The 14,962-nt window shown below is 49.3% G+C and overlaps 1 protein-coding gene across 6 annotated transcripts; it reads right to left on the bottom strand.

The window, feature by feature from the left end:
• Positions 1 to 2,075: 2,075 nt before the first annotated feature.
• Positions 2,076 to 13,833, bottom strand: MORN3 (MORN repeat containing 3). 6 transcript variants are annotated; one of them, XM_061384771.1, is made up of 7 exons: positions 12,880 to 13,020; positions 10,469 to 10,624; positions 7,722 to 7,879; positions 5,985 to 6,144; positions 3,235 to 3,419; positions 2,872 to 2,952; positions 2,076 to 2,362 (listed from the first exon to the last, which is right to left on the bottom strand). In XM_061384771.1, the coding sequence occupies exons 2-6, from the start codon at positions 10,611 to 10,613 to the stop codon at positions 2,878 to 2,880; spliced, it is 723 nt and encodes a 240-aa protein (XP_061240755.1). In that variant the 5' UTR covers positions 10,614 to 10,624; positions 12,880 to 13,020; the 3' UTR covers positions 2,076 to 2,362; positions 2,872 to 2,877. The 6 variants fall into 6 exon arrangements, with proteins under 6 accessions (XP_061240755.1, XP_061240753.1, XP_061240756.1 ...); XM_061384769.1 differs by having other exon boundaries at positions 2,076 to 2,337; positions 12,880 to 13,018; XM_061384772.1 differs by lacking the exon at positions 12,880 to 13,020 and adding an exon at positions 9,394 to 9,494 and having other exon boundaries at positions 2,076 to 2,337; positions 10,469 to 10,868.
• Between the last annotated feature and the right edge of the window lie 1,129 nt (positions 13,834 to 14,962).

Raw genomic sequence — 14,962 nt, 5'->3', positions numbered from 1 at the left:
ACTGGGACTGAGTAGGGTGGAGCAGATACCCCTGTGTGAAAAATCACTGGCTCCCCAGAGAAAACCTGGGCATCTTCTTCCATCCTTCTCTGAGATTCTTACCTCCCTGCTTCTGCAGAGACCTGTGGTCTGGGTGGAGTTTTTCCTGAGTGTTTGGTTTTCTTTTCTTAACTTGGCTGAACTCAGGAATCATCAGATTGGCTTGTAAAAGGAGGATTTCCAATCTATTGGAATCTGCCCTACTGCGGATTCCATTTTAAGTTGGTCTGGGTATGTCTCTGGAATCTTTTTGCCTTGAAAATGCCAAGTCCTAACCACTGGACCTGCAGGGAATTCCCTGGAATCTCTCTGTAACTAACACTCCAGGTACTCAAATGCAGGCAACTTGTGAGGGAAACATTGACAGTTAAAAGAACAGTCTTTAAGTTCAATTTGATGTTTTGAATAGGTAATATGTTCATAGGTTCCAAATAGCAGTGAAAAATTGCTGTTGCTCCCCTGTTTCCAGGTTCCCAATTCTCCACAAAGATAATCACAGTTACCAGTATATTTTGATCCCATCTAGAGATTTTATACATAAACAAGAACACACCCTACTTCTTCTTAAAAAAAAAAGCCTATACACATTGCTACTGTTCTCACCGCCACTTCTCAACTGAGCAGACAGGCCTAAGTTTAAGCACAGGCACTTTCTAATTTGGTGACTTGTGAGCCTCCCTGAACTTCAGTTTCTTCTAAAATGACATGAATAATAGCAGGACATCTCATAGGTCATTGAGGGATCACGAGAGAGCACTCGTGTAAAGCTGTCAGCACTGGGCCTGGCAGTGAGTGGCTCTGTATCTGGTTAATGGTGTGTCCAGAGGCAACCAGGCTCAGCTTCCCAGCCTCAGAGGTACCGACTGAGAACCCTGCTGTGGATTAGGCCACCTGGTTAGGGTTCTGATGGCAGAGAGAATCTCAATAATATCAGTGAACGCTTTTGTGAGCCCTTTACATTTGCCAAGGGCTTTATAAACACTGATATTTCAGGGTTCTTTCATGGTTTTATACCAGTGAGGTTGGGTTGAATTCTGTGGAGTGTTTATATTATAACATGTTCAGCAGGTTCCCAACCTCTACCCACTGGGTACCAGTAAGACTCTCCCTGCCAGTTGTGAAAACCAAAAGCATCTCTAGACTTGGCCAGATGTCCCAGGGAAGGAAGGGGAGCAGAATCACCCTCAGATTAGAACCACACCTTATTCTATTCTTCCAGTACCATATTAACTCTGGATGGTAAGTACTATTATTGTCCCAGACTACGAGAGGAAACCTGGAGAACAGAGAGGGTGGGTGACATACACAAGAACACACAGCTAAGAAATCAGTGCTGGGATTCACATTCTGCAGCAGTCTGAGTGCAGAACTATTCATAAACATTATGTAAGAGTTGCTCTTATCTTGCAGGAATGTTGTGCAAAATTTTGCAAAGCCTTTCGTGGATATCTGTTTACAACTCACCTCAATAACCTCATGTTATCTGTTGTTTTTATATCTGCCAGAAGATCATCACAACACCCCCACCCCCACCCCCAAGAGATCTCTGAGGTTCCCATTTTACAGACAGGGCAACTGAGGTCACTTGCTTAGGTTCACAAAGCCAATAAGTCAGAGGTTCTGTGCCCCAGTTGCACACTAGAGTCAAGCTGGGGAACTTCTGGAAGGCCCAGGCCTCATCCTAGACAGATGAGGCTCTCTGGGTGTGGAATCTGGGCGTTCTTAGCTTTTACATCTCCCACGGGATTCCAAGGTTGGGAGCTCCTATGTTAGGGTGAGAAGCCAGGTCACGTTTCAATGCCGAATCTAAGTGACGAGTGGAGCCTGATGCAGGCTCTGTCTCATTTCTGGAATGAGACAGAGATCAGTTATCTCATCAGAGACCTGGCAGCACCATCCCACTTTGCCCCAAGGGAAGTCCATGTGGCCCATGGGGACATTTCACTTCTCCACCTGAAATCCTTCCCGAGGGACCCTGCACACACACACCCCACCCCCCCGCCCCACCACCGCCACCCACCTTAGGCACCCGGCTCTTGCCACCAGGGTCCTCCTTTATTCTGGTGCACTCAGAGATGAGGTCCAAGAAAAAGGCAGTAACAAGAGGGTCCCCAAGGCCAGCAGGGGAGAGAAGCACTGGCCTCCTCCTGGGAAGGAATGAGCCAGTGCTGGAAGGAGTAAGGTGCCTTCTGAAGGTGCCAAGGGTGTGTCCCCACTTGCTCCTCCGACAGGAGCTGCACCGGTCCGAGCAGTTGGGTGACTCCGGTTTGAATTCCTCCTGAAGCGCTGGTGTTCTCTCTGCAAGGGCGAGGAGTGCTGGGAGCTGGCGTTTCAAAGATGCTGTACCAGTGCTCTCTCCTCGACCCCACTTATACCCACCAGGAGGGACTGCACGGAACAAGGCCCCACAGGACAGATGGGCAAGTAGAGGGCCGGGGCAAACATCGGTACTCAAGGGCACTCGGGTGAGCAGACCACTGAGTCCAATCCCATAAGGCCACAGTGGGAGGATCTGGGAAGGATGTCTATAGGGAAAAGAGGGTGTGTGTTTGCTTGTTCGTTTGGCCACACCAGGTAGCATGCGGGATCTTAGCTCCCCAACCAGGGATTGAACCTGTGCCCCCTGCATTGGGAGCACAGGTTCTTATTTACGCACAGAACCACCACAGAGGTCCCAAGGAAAAGAGATTCCAAGAAAAGGAAGCAAAAACGACCAGCAGGACTTTGGAGGCAAAGTCCTGTGTGGTCCTGCCCCTGATCCCTCCTGGTCAGAGAAGAGCCCAGGAGCTGCCCAGACCACATCAGAGGGTGGCTGGTATGCCCGCCTCTCACCTGGCATCAATCTCCTTCTTTTGTCTTCTTGAACATGGCCAAGGCTTCCTCCAACACACTGTCAGGATCTAGAATTTTGACCTGGACGGAAGTAACAGGGGTTGGTCTGGGGAGTGTGGAGAAGACCCAGGCTGTCAGCCTTTGGGACACTGCCTGCCCTGTGGGGGTGCTGCCAGCCTTGGGGGTACTGCCTGTTTTGTGGGGGTACTGCCAGTCTCCCTGGGGATGCCCTGACTGAAAACAAAACCTTGTAGGTTTCCTGACTGGGCTGGGCTCAGTTAGGTTGGGTGTGGCTGGCGGGGGGCTGCTGTTTCCTGTCTGTAGGTTGGGTGTGGTCCCAGGATCCTGCAGAGAGCTGCCCACCTCAGGAATGGGGAACTGGGTGGGCTGGGGGGCCTCGTCGCGGCCGAAGTCAATCATTGTGCCACACTTGGCCACGTCGTCCACCCAGAAGCCTTCAAACAGCTGACCATGGTCCAGGTGGAAGAAACGCCCTGACCCATTCTTCACACCTCTCTGCCAATTGCCTTCATAGCGGTTCCCATTCTCTGGGGGGAAAGACAGAGGGTCATGGGTGCTGGCCCACCACATTCCCCCCCTGGCTGGACTTTCTGCCACTCGGCAGGCTAGACATCATGCCCACCAGAAAGCCATAGAGCCCCGGGGTGCCAGTGGTTTCAGACCTGGTTCACATATCACCTCACCTCAACTACCTACTTGAACTTAGATAAGCGACACCGTTTACTGCCTGTAAAAAAATATAGCTAATGATACTAACAGGCAGTGCTTTTCCAGCATTTACTCTGTGCCGATTCCATGCTGCTTCTGACCTCACTTCTCACAAAAACAGTTCTGTGAAGGATAAAGGATTCCACTTTATACATGAAACTTGAAAAGCTCCAGAAATTTGATTGATTTGCTCAAGGTCGCAGAACTAGGAAGGGTTTCAAACCAAATCCTGTTCATCCCAGGAGCCCCTGCTCTTAACTGGGAATCAATTCCACTTCCTATCGGATGGTGGTGATGCTGTAAAAATAATAATGATAAATCTAACATGTCTCAGCTCAGACACTTATGAGCTGTGTGACCCTGAGCAAGTCATGCAGCCATTTTGTCTCGTTTCCTCATTTGTAAAATGACCAGAGTAGCACCTCCCTCATTAAATTATTGTAAAGATTAAATGAATCTGTACACAAAAAGGACTTAGAAAAGTACTGGATAAACTCCAGATCAGAGATGAACAAACCTTTTCTGCAAAGTAGCAGATAGGATTTTGGGCACTGTGGGTCTCTGCCACAGATGGTCACCTCTGCCACTGGACAATACATAAGTGAATGAGCACATCTGTGTGCCAACAAAACTTTATTTACAAAAACATGTTCGGGGCTGGATTTGGCCCATAGTTTGCTGAGCTCTGCTATACAAGTATGTACTGATACTGAGCGCCTACTATTTATTCTGTCATGCTAAGCATTTTACAAATATAAACCTCACTTAATCTTCACAATAACTTTGGGTAAGCTTTATTTTCCCCTTACTTTACAGTTGAGAAAACTGAAGCATAGGGAGTTTAAAGAGGTTAATTGCCCAAGGTCCCACAACTAGTAAGAGCTGGTTCCAAACTCCAAACCTTAGAAAGCCTGCGCTGGGCCACAGCGGGCGCTCACTAAATGCCTGCTATTAGTAGGAGGTACGCACTAAAATCAGGAATGGGAGCAGGGTGCAGGGAGGATTAAGAATGACAGAGTGGCTGCCTTAACCCTCCCCAGTTTTCAGGAGCCTAGGTTCTGGTTTGTGTCCTCACCAAGAGTATCTATTGCACAGCAGGCACTGGGGAAACAGTGGGGAACAAAACAGACACAGTCCCAGTCCTTCTGCAGGTCACAGTCTGGAGGGACAATGATGCTAAATTTATGGATTCTAGGTGAGTGATAATACCATCGTGGTTATCTGGGTCATGAAGATCTTTTCTGTATAGTTCTTCTATGTAGTCTTGCCACCTCTTCTTAATCTCTTCTGCTTCTGTTAGATGCATACCATTTCTGTCCTTTATTGAGCCCATCTTTGCATGAAATGTTCCCTTGGTATTTCTAATTTTCTTGAAGAGATCTCTAGTCTTTCCCATTCTATTGTTTTCCTCTATTTCTTTGCACTGTTCACTTAGGAAGGCTTTCTTTTCTCTCCTTGCTATTCTTTGAAACTCTGCATTCAGATGGGTGTATCTTTCCTTTTCTCCTTTGCCTTTTGCTTCTCTTCTTTTCTCAGCTATTTGTAAGGCCTTATCAGACAACCATTTTGCCTTTTTGCATTTCTTTTTCTTGGGGATGGTTTTGATCACCGCCTTCTATACAATGTTACCAACCACCGTCCATAGTTGTTCAGGCACTCTGTCTTTCAAATCTAATTCCTTGAAACTATTTGTCACTTTCACTGTATAATAGTAAGTGGTTTTCCCTACTTTCTTCAATTTAAGTCTGAATTTTGCATGAAGGGATTCATGATCTGAGCCACAGTCAGCTTCCGGTACAGAATTGTAGTGTGGATATAATGAGCTCAGGGCTGCCTAGGTGTGGGCTATGATTGGGGCACCCCACTCCACTACTCTTGCCTGGAAAATCCCATGGATGGAGGAGCCTGGTAGGCTGCAGTCCATGGGGTCGCTAAGAGTCAGACACGACTGAGCGACTTCACTTTCACTTTTCACTTTCATGCATTGGAGAAGGAAATGGCAACCCACTCCAGTGTTCTTGCCTGGAGAATCCCAGGGACGGGGGAGCCTGGTGGGCTGCGGTCTATGGGGGTCGCATAGAGTGGGACACGACTGAAGCGACTCAGCAGTAGCAGTATGATTACTATGGACCAAAAGACAAAGTCTTAATTCTTTATATTTATCGCTAGGTACCCCTTTTAGAGTATAAACTCCCCGAGGGCAGGGACCAGGTCTTGTCTCCTGTCGTTCACCTTAACCCCCCATCCCCAGCAGCGCTATGCGGGGGCGTGGCCCGATGGGCGTGGCCAGGGCCCGGCCTTGCAGGGCCCCGGAGGACTGTGCCTTGAGGGGGTGGCCGAGTGGGCGTGGCCAGCAGGCCTTTGGGAAGGGGCTGGACACTCACTCAGGCGCAACATGCCCTCCCCTTCTGGCTTGTCGTTACGCCACTGGCCCTCGTAGATGTCTCCGTTGCTGTAGTACATGCGGCCCCACCCGCTGCGCTGGTTGCCACACCAGTCACCCTCATAATACTCCTTGGGTCCGAAAAACTGGATCCCATAGCCCTGAAAGCACGAAGATGTCCTTGTTCACGGCGCCCCACAGCACTGGGAACACCCACCATCCTCCCTGGTACCCAAAACACCTAGGCTTCTTCCCTCCTTCCTCCGCAAGCCCTACATCCAAGCTGACGGTCCTGTTTTGTAAAATCTCCCAGGCCTTCCATTTTCCGCTACCCTGTGCTACTGCCTTCCTTCGGCCCACCATCATTTCGCCCCTTCTCACTGATCTTCCTCCTCCACTCTCCCGTTCTCCCCCTCATCCCATGCATCTGCCATATGACTGCTGGGAGGATCTTTTACATGGCCTGTCTGATCACATTAATTCTGTCTTCCCAACTCTGATTTGACCCTATTAAAAGTCGCAGATGCCTGGCAATGAGATCAAAGCCATGGACTTTCTCCCCAGAAAAATGAACATGAACACTTATCATGCGACCGCAGAGAGTCACCATGGGGTCCCCACAGATCAAACCTGAAGGGGCTGGCTTATGCATCCCAAGGCTACTTCTCAAAAATCCTGATCCCCCACACAACCTTCAAGGCCCCCTCCTACCCCTCCTCTCTCTGCCACCCCTGTGGGTAGACACACCTTGCTGTTTAATATTTCCTTCCTTTAACAATTCTGCAGCCTTTGCTACTTCCCCTCCTCCCTTTTTACTCCCTAACACCTTGCATCTTATGGTGTCACCTTCTACAGGAAGCCTGCCCTGAATTCTCAGTGAACTTCCATTGGACTTTCTGTGAAAACCTCAATCCTAGCACCGTATTATACAATGTAAATTATTTATTTGGGGATCTTTGTCCCCCACTGGCCAAGAAACATTTTGAGAGCAGAGATCATGAAATCCTGGGGCAATTAACTTGCCAGCAGTGTGACCCCAGGTGAGGCACTTCACCTGCTGCATCCTTCTGAGCATGTCTCCTCATCAGTGAGAGGAAAATAATAATGATGATGATGACGATGTTGATGTGGAGTTCTACAATATATCCTATTCCAGGGTCATAACAGCAGTTGTTCAATAGCAGTGCTGTATGATTATCTGTCTCCATGACCTGTGGTGAGGAGTCAGGTGTTTATGGGTTGGGGGCATGCCTCTGGCTGCCCTCTAGCCCTCAGGACCTTCTTCTCTTGGCAAAGGGTGAAGTGTCTGCTTTCTTTCTTGCTCTCACTTTTCCACCCGCCCCCCACCTCTTATCCAGTCCCAACAGAAGGGGTATTCTCAGAAAGGGATGCCAGGGGAAAAGAAAGCCAGGAAATGAGTTGGGGAGGTGGGGGAGGAGATTTTGCCCCTCACAGGCTGGCTGGCTTCTTGTAGCCACAGGGTTTCATGGGCTCCTCCCTGGGCCCTCTCCTGCTTCCTGTTTCTGGTTTTTGTTCTGAGAAGTCTTGATGGTTCCCCCACCCCTTCCTTCTCCCACCCACACAGAACCCTGTTCTCTTCCCCTAGATCCCCCTCCCTTTTTTCCCAGGCCTCTCTGACTGCTCCCCCTACACACACACACACACACACACACACACACACACACAAAGGCTTCTTTCAGCCTGGCCCACACCCCAGAGCATGATGGGAACCACTCACACATTTCTTATCGCCTTTCCACCAGCCTGAGTAGGCTCTCTTGTACTTTCCGGTCTCTTGGTCAGGAAGGCTGAGGGTGCCATAGCCATCTCGCTTCCCAGACTTCCAGTCCCCCTCATAGATGGCTCCGTTCTTCTTCCAGACCTGTGTTCCTTTCCCTGGTGATACAAAGATGGGCCAACACTGCAAACATGGCCTTCATGGGGCCGGTGTGGGGAGACAGGTGCTCTGTCTGCCTGGGCCTCAGGCATCTGGACTGGACAGTTCTCAAGGACTGAGAGGGGTATCTACCTCGTACGTAGACCACCCTCTCCCTAGCATCCAGAGAAACTCCAAGAGAGGTCTATTTCTACAGTGCTTTGCCCTGACGCCAAACCCATAGAGCAAACACCAAGCAGAAATTTTCCCCTTTGGTGTTTGAGCTTCATCTTTTAATAATACTGAGTGTATATACCAGACGGTCAGGATTTCTGGAGAATGTTCTGCATATTTCTTCAGTTCTCCTGATTATACATGGAGACCCACCTCTTCCTATTATACTCCAACCCCTTCTATGTCCTCCACTCCCATTTTCCATTCTGCCCTCCAATTCCTGGTGGCCCTGTCGTTCCTGGAACCCACCAGATATGCTTCCGCTTCAAGGCTTTTGTACCTGCTTCTCCTCTGGCCTGGAAAACTCTTCCCCAAATATTCACTCACTCCCTACCTCCTGCAAGTCTTTACTCAAAAATCATTTTCTCATTGACCATCTCACTTAAAATTATTTAATATAAGCTTCTGGACTTCCCTGCTGGTCCAAAGGCTAAGACTCTTCGCTCCCAATGCTGGGGACCCAGGTTCCATCCCTGGTCAGGGACCTAGATCCCGCATATGCTGTAACAATGATTGAAGATCCTGCATGCTGCAACTAAGACCTAGCTCAGCCAAATAAATAAATATTGAAAAAAATTAATATAAGCTACTTTTAACCCCTTACCCTGTTCTATTTCTTTCCACATCCCTTGTCAACTCCTACTGCTACTGCTAAGTCGCTTCAGTCGTGTCTGACTCTCTGTGACCCCATAGACGGAAGCCCACTAGGCTCCCCCGCCCCTAGGATTCTCCAGGCAAGAACACTGGAGTGGGTTGCCATTTCCAACTCCTAACATAATAGATAATTCATTTATTTATCATGTATTGTCTACTGTCTGTGTCTTCCAGGAGAATGTACACTTCACAAGGGCACAGACTGGTCTGTTCTGTTCACTGCTCTATTTCCAGCACAGAAGAACAGTGCCTGGCATGTTGGAGGTGACCAATATTTGTTAAACAAAGGGATGAATACAATATGTGGGAAGTACCTCTGTGTGCCAACTTGTGTCTCAGTCCTTGGTAGCTCAGGAACAAACCCAGCTTTTTGATCTAGTGCAAGTAACTTAACTCTCTGGGCCTCAGGTTCCTCATCTGTAAAATGGGTACAAGAAGATCTCATGGGGTTGTTCTGGACACTAAATTCATTAATATATGTATAATACTTAGGACAATGCCTGAAAATAGAAAAGATGCTATCATTGATGTTTGCCCTTGAGGCAGGGTCCAGTTACACTGTAGGGGATGAATAGTTGTTTATACCAGCCTGCAAGGTCGTATCACAGGTAGGGCAGCCAAGTTCAGACAATGGGAAATGACTTACCCAAAGTCACACAGCCTCTCAGTAATAGAGCCAGGCTTAGAACTCCAGCATCCTGACTCTTAGTCCAGGGCTCTGTCCACACCACAGGCTTCCCACAAAGACTGAAACACACAGGCAGTCATCCTTAACTACACAAAGAGCTCCAGGCAGCTGCGTAAAACCTGGTATTTAAGTCAGTGCTGAGGGTGGGTGTTGTGTTATGAGCAGGGTGGGTTCAACTTTTGGGGGTTTCTTGGACAAGGAAAGTCTGAATAATGTCCTGTGCTGTGCTCAGCCCTCAGAGAACATTCAAGAAGTTCCCCTTCTGCACAGATCCTTGGCTACATATTTGATAGATGGTATCTCTTATCTTAACAGATATGTATTATTCCAATTTTACAGATGAGGAGACTGAGGCTCAGAGTGGTGTAGTAGACCTCTCAAGGTCACAGTTGATGGAGCTGAGATTGACCCAGGTTTATGGACTCAAGCTTAACGCAGGAAGACAGGAGAGAAGAGTGGCCAAGAGCCAAGAATCTGGAATTGCAAGACTAGACGGAGAAGCCATAATACCTTTTTTTAATAAAAACTTTGTTTTTCTGTTTTTCTTTCTTCAGGGCTCAGTTTGTGTCACAAGGAGTCCATACTCCACCCTGGGAGCCCCAGCTATTGCGGGGTGGAGATGTGGTGGGAGATATCCTATTTCGCCCCCTGCTGGTTTGAAGGACTGAGCTTGAAGACCAGAATCCCAGTTGCAAGGTGGTTTCTGGAGGCCACCTTTTCCTCCTGCTAGCCAGCTCCATGCTTAGTGCAGTTGCAGAGGGTAGAGAATGAGCTGATGTCCTGGGAGTCCCAGCTGAGGCTGTGGCTGGTGTCTAAAGACAGTTTTGTTCCCTGCTGGCCCCTCTGCTCACCTGAAGCCAGGGTTGAGTTGGATTTCAGAGCCCCAGCATGAGGATGCCCCTGGCTGGTCCTAGTCAGTATTCACCTCTCGGTGATATATCTTATGTCCCCAGTGAGCTCTGCAAGCTGCTTCCTTGGCCCCAGGGGTCCACCGTGGCCCAGACCCCACACTCACCCCTGAGCCCCCACTTACCATGTTTCACGTTGTCCTTCCACTCGCCCACGTAGTGGTCGCCATTGACAGCGAACACCTGGTGCCTCAGTCCATTCTTCTGGGCCTTCTGGTCCCACTCCTTCCACAGGGGCTCCGACTTTTGCGGGCACTTGAAGATAGGCATGTTGGCTGCTTCTGTGGGGCCAAAGGGTTAGGAACATCAGGGGTTCAGTTTGCTCCAAGGAATGCTGGGACCCTGGGACTTCCTGGAAAGACACTTGTCTGAGGTCAGGTGGGGTGAGTCATGTGTGTTCTGAATGCCCGGGGCAGATGAGCAGCCCTTGGGGGGGATTCTTTTGTGCTGGACTGATGTTCGGATGTCTCCTCCCTTGCCTCCCTAAGGGCCCCCTGGGGCGGGGAACCTGATGGCACAATTGCTTGGGATGGAACCCAGGGAAACCAGTAGATCAGAGGGGTTTGTGATGACATCAGGAAGAAGCTGCCCTGGGGAGAGGGTGAAAGTCACATTAATAGCCAGTATGACCAATCAGGGGCTTCCCTGGTGGCTCAGATGGTAAAGAATGTGCCTGCAATGTGGGAGACATGAGTTCCATCCCTGGGTTAGGAAGGTCCCCTGGAGAGGGGAATGGCAACACACCCCGGTGTTCTTGCCTGGTGAATTCCATGGACAGAGGAGCCTGATGAGCTACAGTCCATGGGGTTGCAAAGGACATAACTGAACAACTAACCTTCATTCACTCATGACCAATCAGAGTGGATGCTGGAGTGGTGAGCACTGGGACCCACTACAGGGGAGTTGGGACCTAGCCAGGCCACCCTTGTCTGGGTGGGCAGACAGCCCTGTGGCACAGCCCCCAGGGACATCCCATTACCACCACTGGTTCAGCATCTAGCACTTTAGGCCAGTCCTGCCTCTGGTGGAAAAGCACAGGGGCTGGCTTTGCAGGGGTTTGTGAGCTGTCAGGAGAGCCCATCAACTAACGATACTGTCTCTAGGATGACCACATGTCCCGGTTTCCCTGGGACTGAGGGGTTTCCTAGGACATTGAACTTTCAGAGCTAGAACTGGGACAGCTCCAGACACACCAGGACGATTGATCATCCTGCTACCTCTGACCTCTGCCCTCTGCTTGGGTACTCTTCCTGTCTGCTTGGTTAGGTTTTTTCCATCAGACAAGGGCTCTCCTACCCTCCCTGCCCAGTGCAGAGAACTATTTAACCATCAGCAGGCAGAGTTATTGACCAATGAGTATGACCCCAAGGCTGAGCAGGTTTCAGGAGATCATGGTGTTCCAGGCATCCACCCATTCAGGGCCAGCATCACAGATGTTCAACCTGAATAGCTGCATAGGACCTAGTCCTTAGAAAGGTATGTGCTTGGTCTTGGCTCTGCTGTCACTTTTTAAAAATTCCTAATACTTCCTGAGCCAGGGCCTCATTTTCATTCTGCACTGGGCCCTGTCCATCAAGGAATTCCCTGTAGGGACACAGCAGGGACCTTCAGGAATCTGACTAAGCTGGCCAACTGTACTGGCTAGTATGTATTTTGACAATCATGCCCAGGAATTGGGAAAGGCACTCAAAGCAAGGAAAACAGCCAGGGCATGAACTGGGCAGAGGGAAACAGTCTCAGGTCCTAAATTTAATGTTTTTCTTTTTTTTTTTTTTCCTCCCATTTGTGTGTACCATGAGTACTGTGATTAATCTTTTTTTTTTTTTTAATATATATTTGGCCATGTGGGATCTTAATTCCCTGACCAGGATCGAACCCATGCTCTTTGCATTAGAAGCTTGGAGTCTTAACCACTGGACCATCAGGGCAGTCCATGATTAGTCTTTATATTGAAATTAATTCACTTTAAAAGTCAATACTTTTATCCAAGAAAGATTTTATGATCATTTCTTAAGCCTTAGCTAGATACTGGGGCTTACAGTTGAGACTGGCAAATGTTAAGAAAGGTGTTAATGTCACATTAGCCTCAAGCTGACACTTTCTCCTTGGCTTACTCAGAATTGTAAGAGAATCCAAAATCTAATAACTTCCTTACATCATTGGATGATTACCCTTCATCAGTGTAACATATCCTCTGTCCTAACTTTCAAGAACTTAGATTCTACCCTAGAGGAGGCTGTGGTCTTAATACATAGAGTTTCTGATTAGAAAAGAAAGCTTTGGGGAATTCCCCGGTAGTCCAATGGTTAGGAAATAGGCGCTTTCACTGCCGGGGCACTGGTGGGCTCCCTGGTCAGATTCCGCAAGCCGTGCAGCTGGCCAGGAAAAAAGTTTTACAGCGCGGTATGCGGGCTCTGCTCGGGTTGTTTTGATACTAAGTAACAATAATTACCACCAGGGAAGGTGGAACGAGAGGGGCTCAGACGGCTGAAGGTTAGGCGCTCGCCCCCTCCCCGTCACACCTGCGACCGCTCACCTGCGCTCTCCTGGGGGGCGGAGTCTGGATCTGGAGTCCCTGGCAAACAGCGATGGGGTCGCCGCCCGCAGCCTCCAGCTTCTATCGCTGCCTGCGGTTCATGCTCTGGCGTCCAGAGCCCGGCCGGGGTCGTTATGGCAACGCGGGGCCTCTGCAAAGCCAACCCGCAGGGCCCGCCCCTTCCTGCTGAGACTGAACTCGCGGGGCCGCGGATGGGGAAGGCTGCAAACCCTCCCGCGACGAGGAAGGACGTCTTTGGGCCCGTGGAGGTCGAGTGCCAGTTCGTGCACAGGCCTGGTGCCAAAGGCAGGTGGGCGAGCCCGGGAAACCTCATATCCCGGAGCTTGGGCACGGTGTGCCTGGGAGGTTCGCCTTTCCTCCTGCCCCGGGTTGCCCTTGGCAAATACCACGCCCGAACCTGGCAGAAAAGGATTACAAGCTTTTTTGCCTAATTGAAAAAACAAAGGGACAGATTTGAAGGACAGATCAACATTACACCTGCTCTTCGTTGTATGGTGGTCTACTAGACTCCTCTGAGCAGCAGAAGGAAACTGTAAATAGCCCCTTCACCCTGCAAGATGCATCCGGTTTAGGTATACACAAGTCGGTCCAAGTCATTCCTTGCTCACTTCCTTATGGTGGCTCCCCTGGTCACTCAGAGTAAAAGCCATAGTGACTATAGTGGCTTCAACGCCCTGTGTCATCTGCCTGCCTCCCTCCCTTCTCTCTGAACTTGTCCCCTACTCTGTGTGCCCAAACCCACTGTGCTCTAACCTCACACTTACTTTTTTACTGTTCCTGGAAAATGCTAGGCATGTTCTTGTCTCAGGGCCTTTGCCTCTTCTGTCTCCTCTGCCAGGCAGGCCATATCTTCCTCCAGAAAGCAGCCTGGCTCACTCCCTGCTCTCCAGGGTTTTATTCAAACATCATCTCAGCGTGGCGGAGAAGGCAATGGCACCCCACTCCAGTACTCTTGCCTGGAAAATGCCATAGACGGAGGGGCCTGGTGGGCTGCAGTCCATGGGGTCGCTAGGAGTCGGACACGAGTGAGCAACTTCACTTTCACTTTTCACTTTCATGCATTGGAGAAGGAAATGGCAACCCACTCCAGTGTTCTTGCCTGGAGAATCCCAGGGACCGGGGAGCCTGGTGGGCTGCCGTCTATGGGGTCACACAGAGTCAGACACGACTGAAGCGACTTAGCAGCAGCAGCAACAGCAGCAGCATCTCAACGTGGAGTTTCTGGATCATCCTGTATTTATCTATCTATATATTGTTGTGGTTGTTCAGTCACCAAGTTGTGTCTGACTCTTACATTTTGGCTGTGCTGAGTCTTCGTTATGGTTCTCAAACTTAGCTGCCCTACAAGTCGGATCTTAGTTCGTCCAGGAGTCAAACCTGAGTCCCCTTCACTGGAAGGTGGATTCTTAACAACTGGTCCACCAGAGAAGTCCCTGAACCACCCTATTTAAAACTGGAATCTCCATATATACTTTCTGACTTGTTTTCCTCCTTCCCACTCTCATCCTGTTTTATGTTCTCGTTAGCCACACGCATGAACACACACACACACACACGCACGCAAACACTACTTATTATCTGTCTCTTTGAAGGCAAATTTTCTTTCAATTTTTTTTAAAATTTATATATTTATTTATTGGCTGTGCTTGCTCTTTATTGCTGCAAAGGCTTTTCTTTAGTTGCAGTGATCATGGATTACTCTCTAGATGTGGTGCTCAGGCGTCTTATCGTGGTGACTTCTCTTGTTGAGGAGCACGGGCTCTAGGGGTGTAGACTTCAGTAGCTGCAGCACATGGGCTAAGTAGTTGCAGTTCCTGGGCTCTAGAGCACAGGCTCAATAGTTGTGGCACACAGGCTCAGTTGCTATGTGTCATGTGGGATTTTCCAGGACCAGGCATTGAACCCATGTCTCCTGCATTGGCAGGTGGATTCTTTACCACTAAGTCACCAGGGAAGCCCTCTTTCAACTTTTAAGTGAAAAATTTCAAAAACACAGAAAAACTTAATAGTTAACAGTAATAGTACAATGAATACCTGTTATAACCTCTGCCTGTACTGGACA

The sequence above is a fragment of the Bos javanicus genome, chromosome 17 (genome assembly GCF_032452875.1).
Source record: "Bos javanicus breed banteng chromosome 17, ARS-OSU_banteng_1.0, whole genome shotgun sequence".
NCBI lineage: Eukaryota > Metazoa > Chordata > Mammalia > Artiodactyla > Bovidae > Bos > Bos javanicus.
This window is presented reverse-complemented; position numbering and strand designations above follow the sequence as displayed.

Bases quoted from the DNA above. Each gene is read 5' to 3' on its own strand.
- MORN3 (XM_061384772.1), bottom strand. From the start codon at position 10,650: ATGTTCCTAACCCTTTGGCCCCACAGAAGCAGCCAACATGCCTATCTT. The intron at 9,495-10,468 runs GTAAGTGGGGGC...TGTGTGTTTCAG, and splicing joins GAAGGACAACGTGAAACATG to TCTTTGTGGGAAGCCTGTGG. The intron at 3,420-5,984 runs GTGAGTGTCCAG...CTTTCCCCCCAG, and splicing joins GGAGGGCATGTTGCGCCTGA to AGAATGGGAACCGCTATGAA.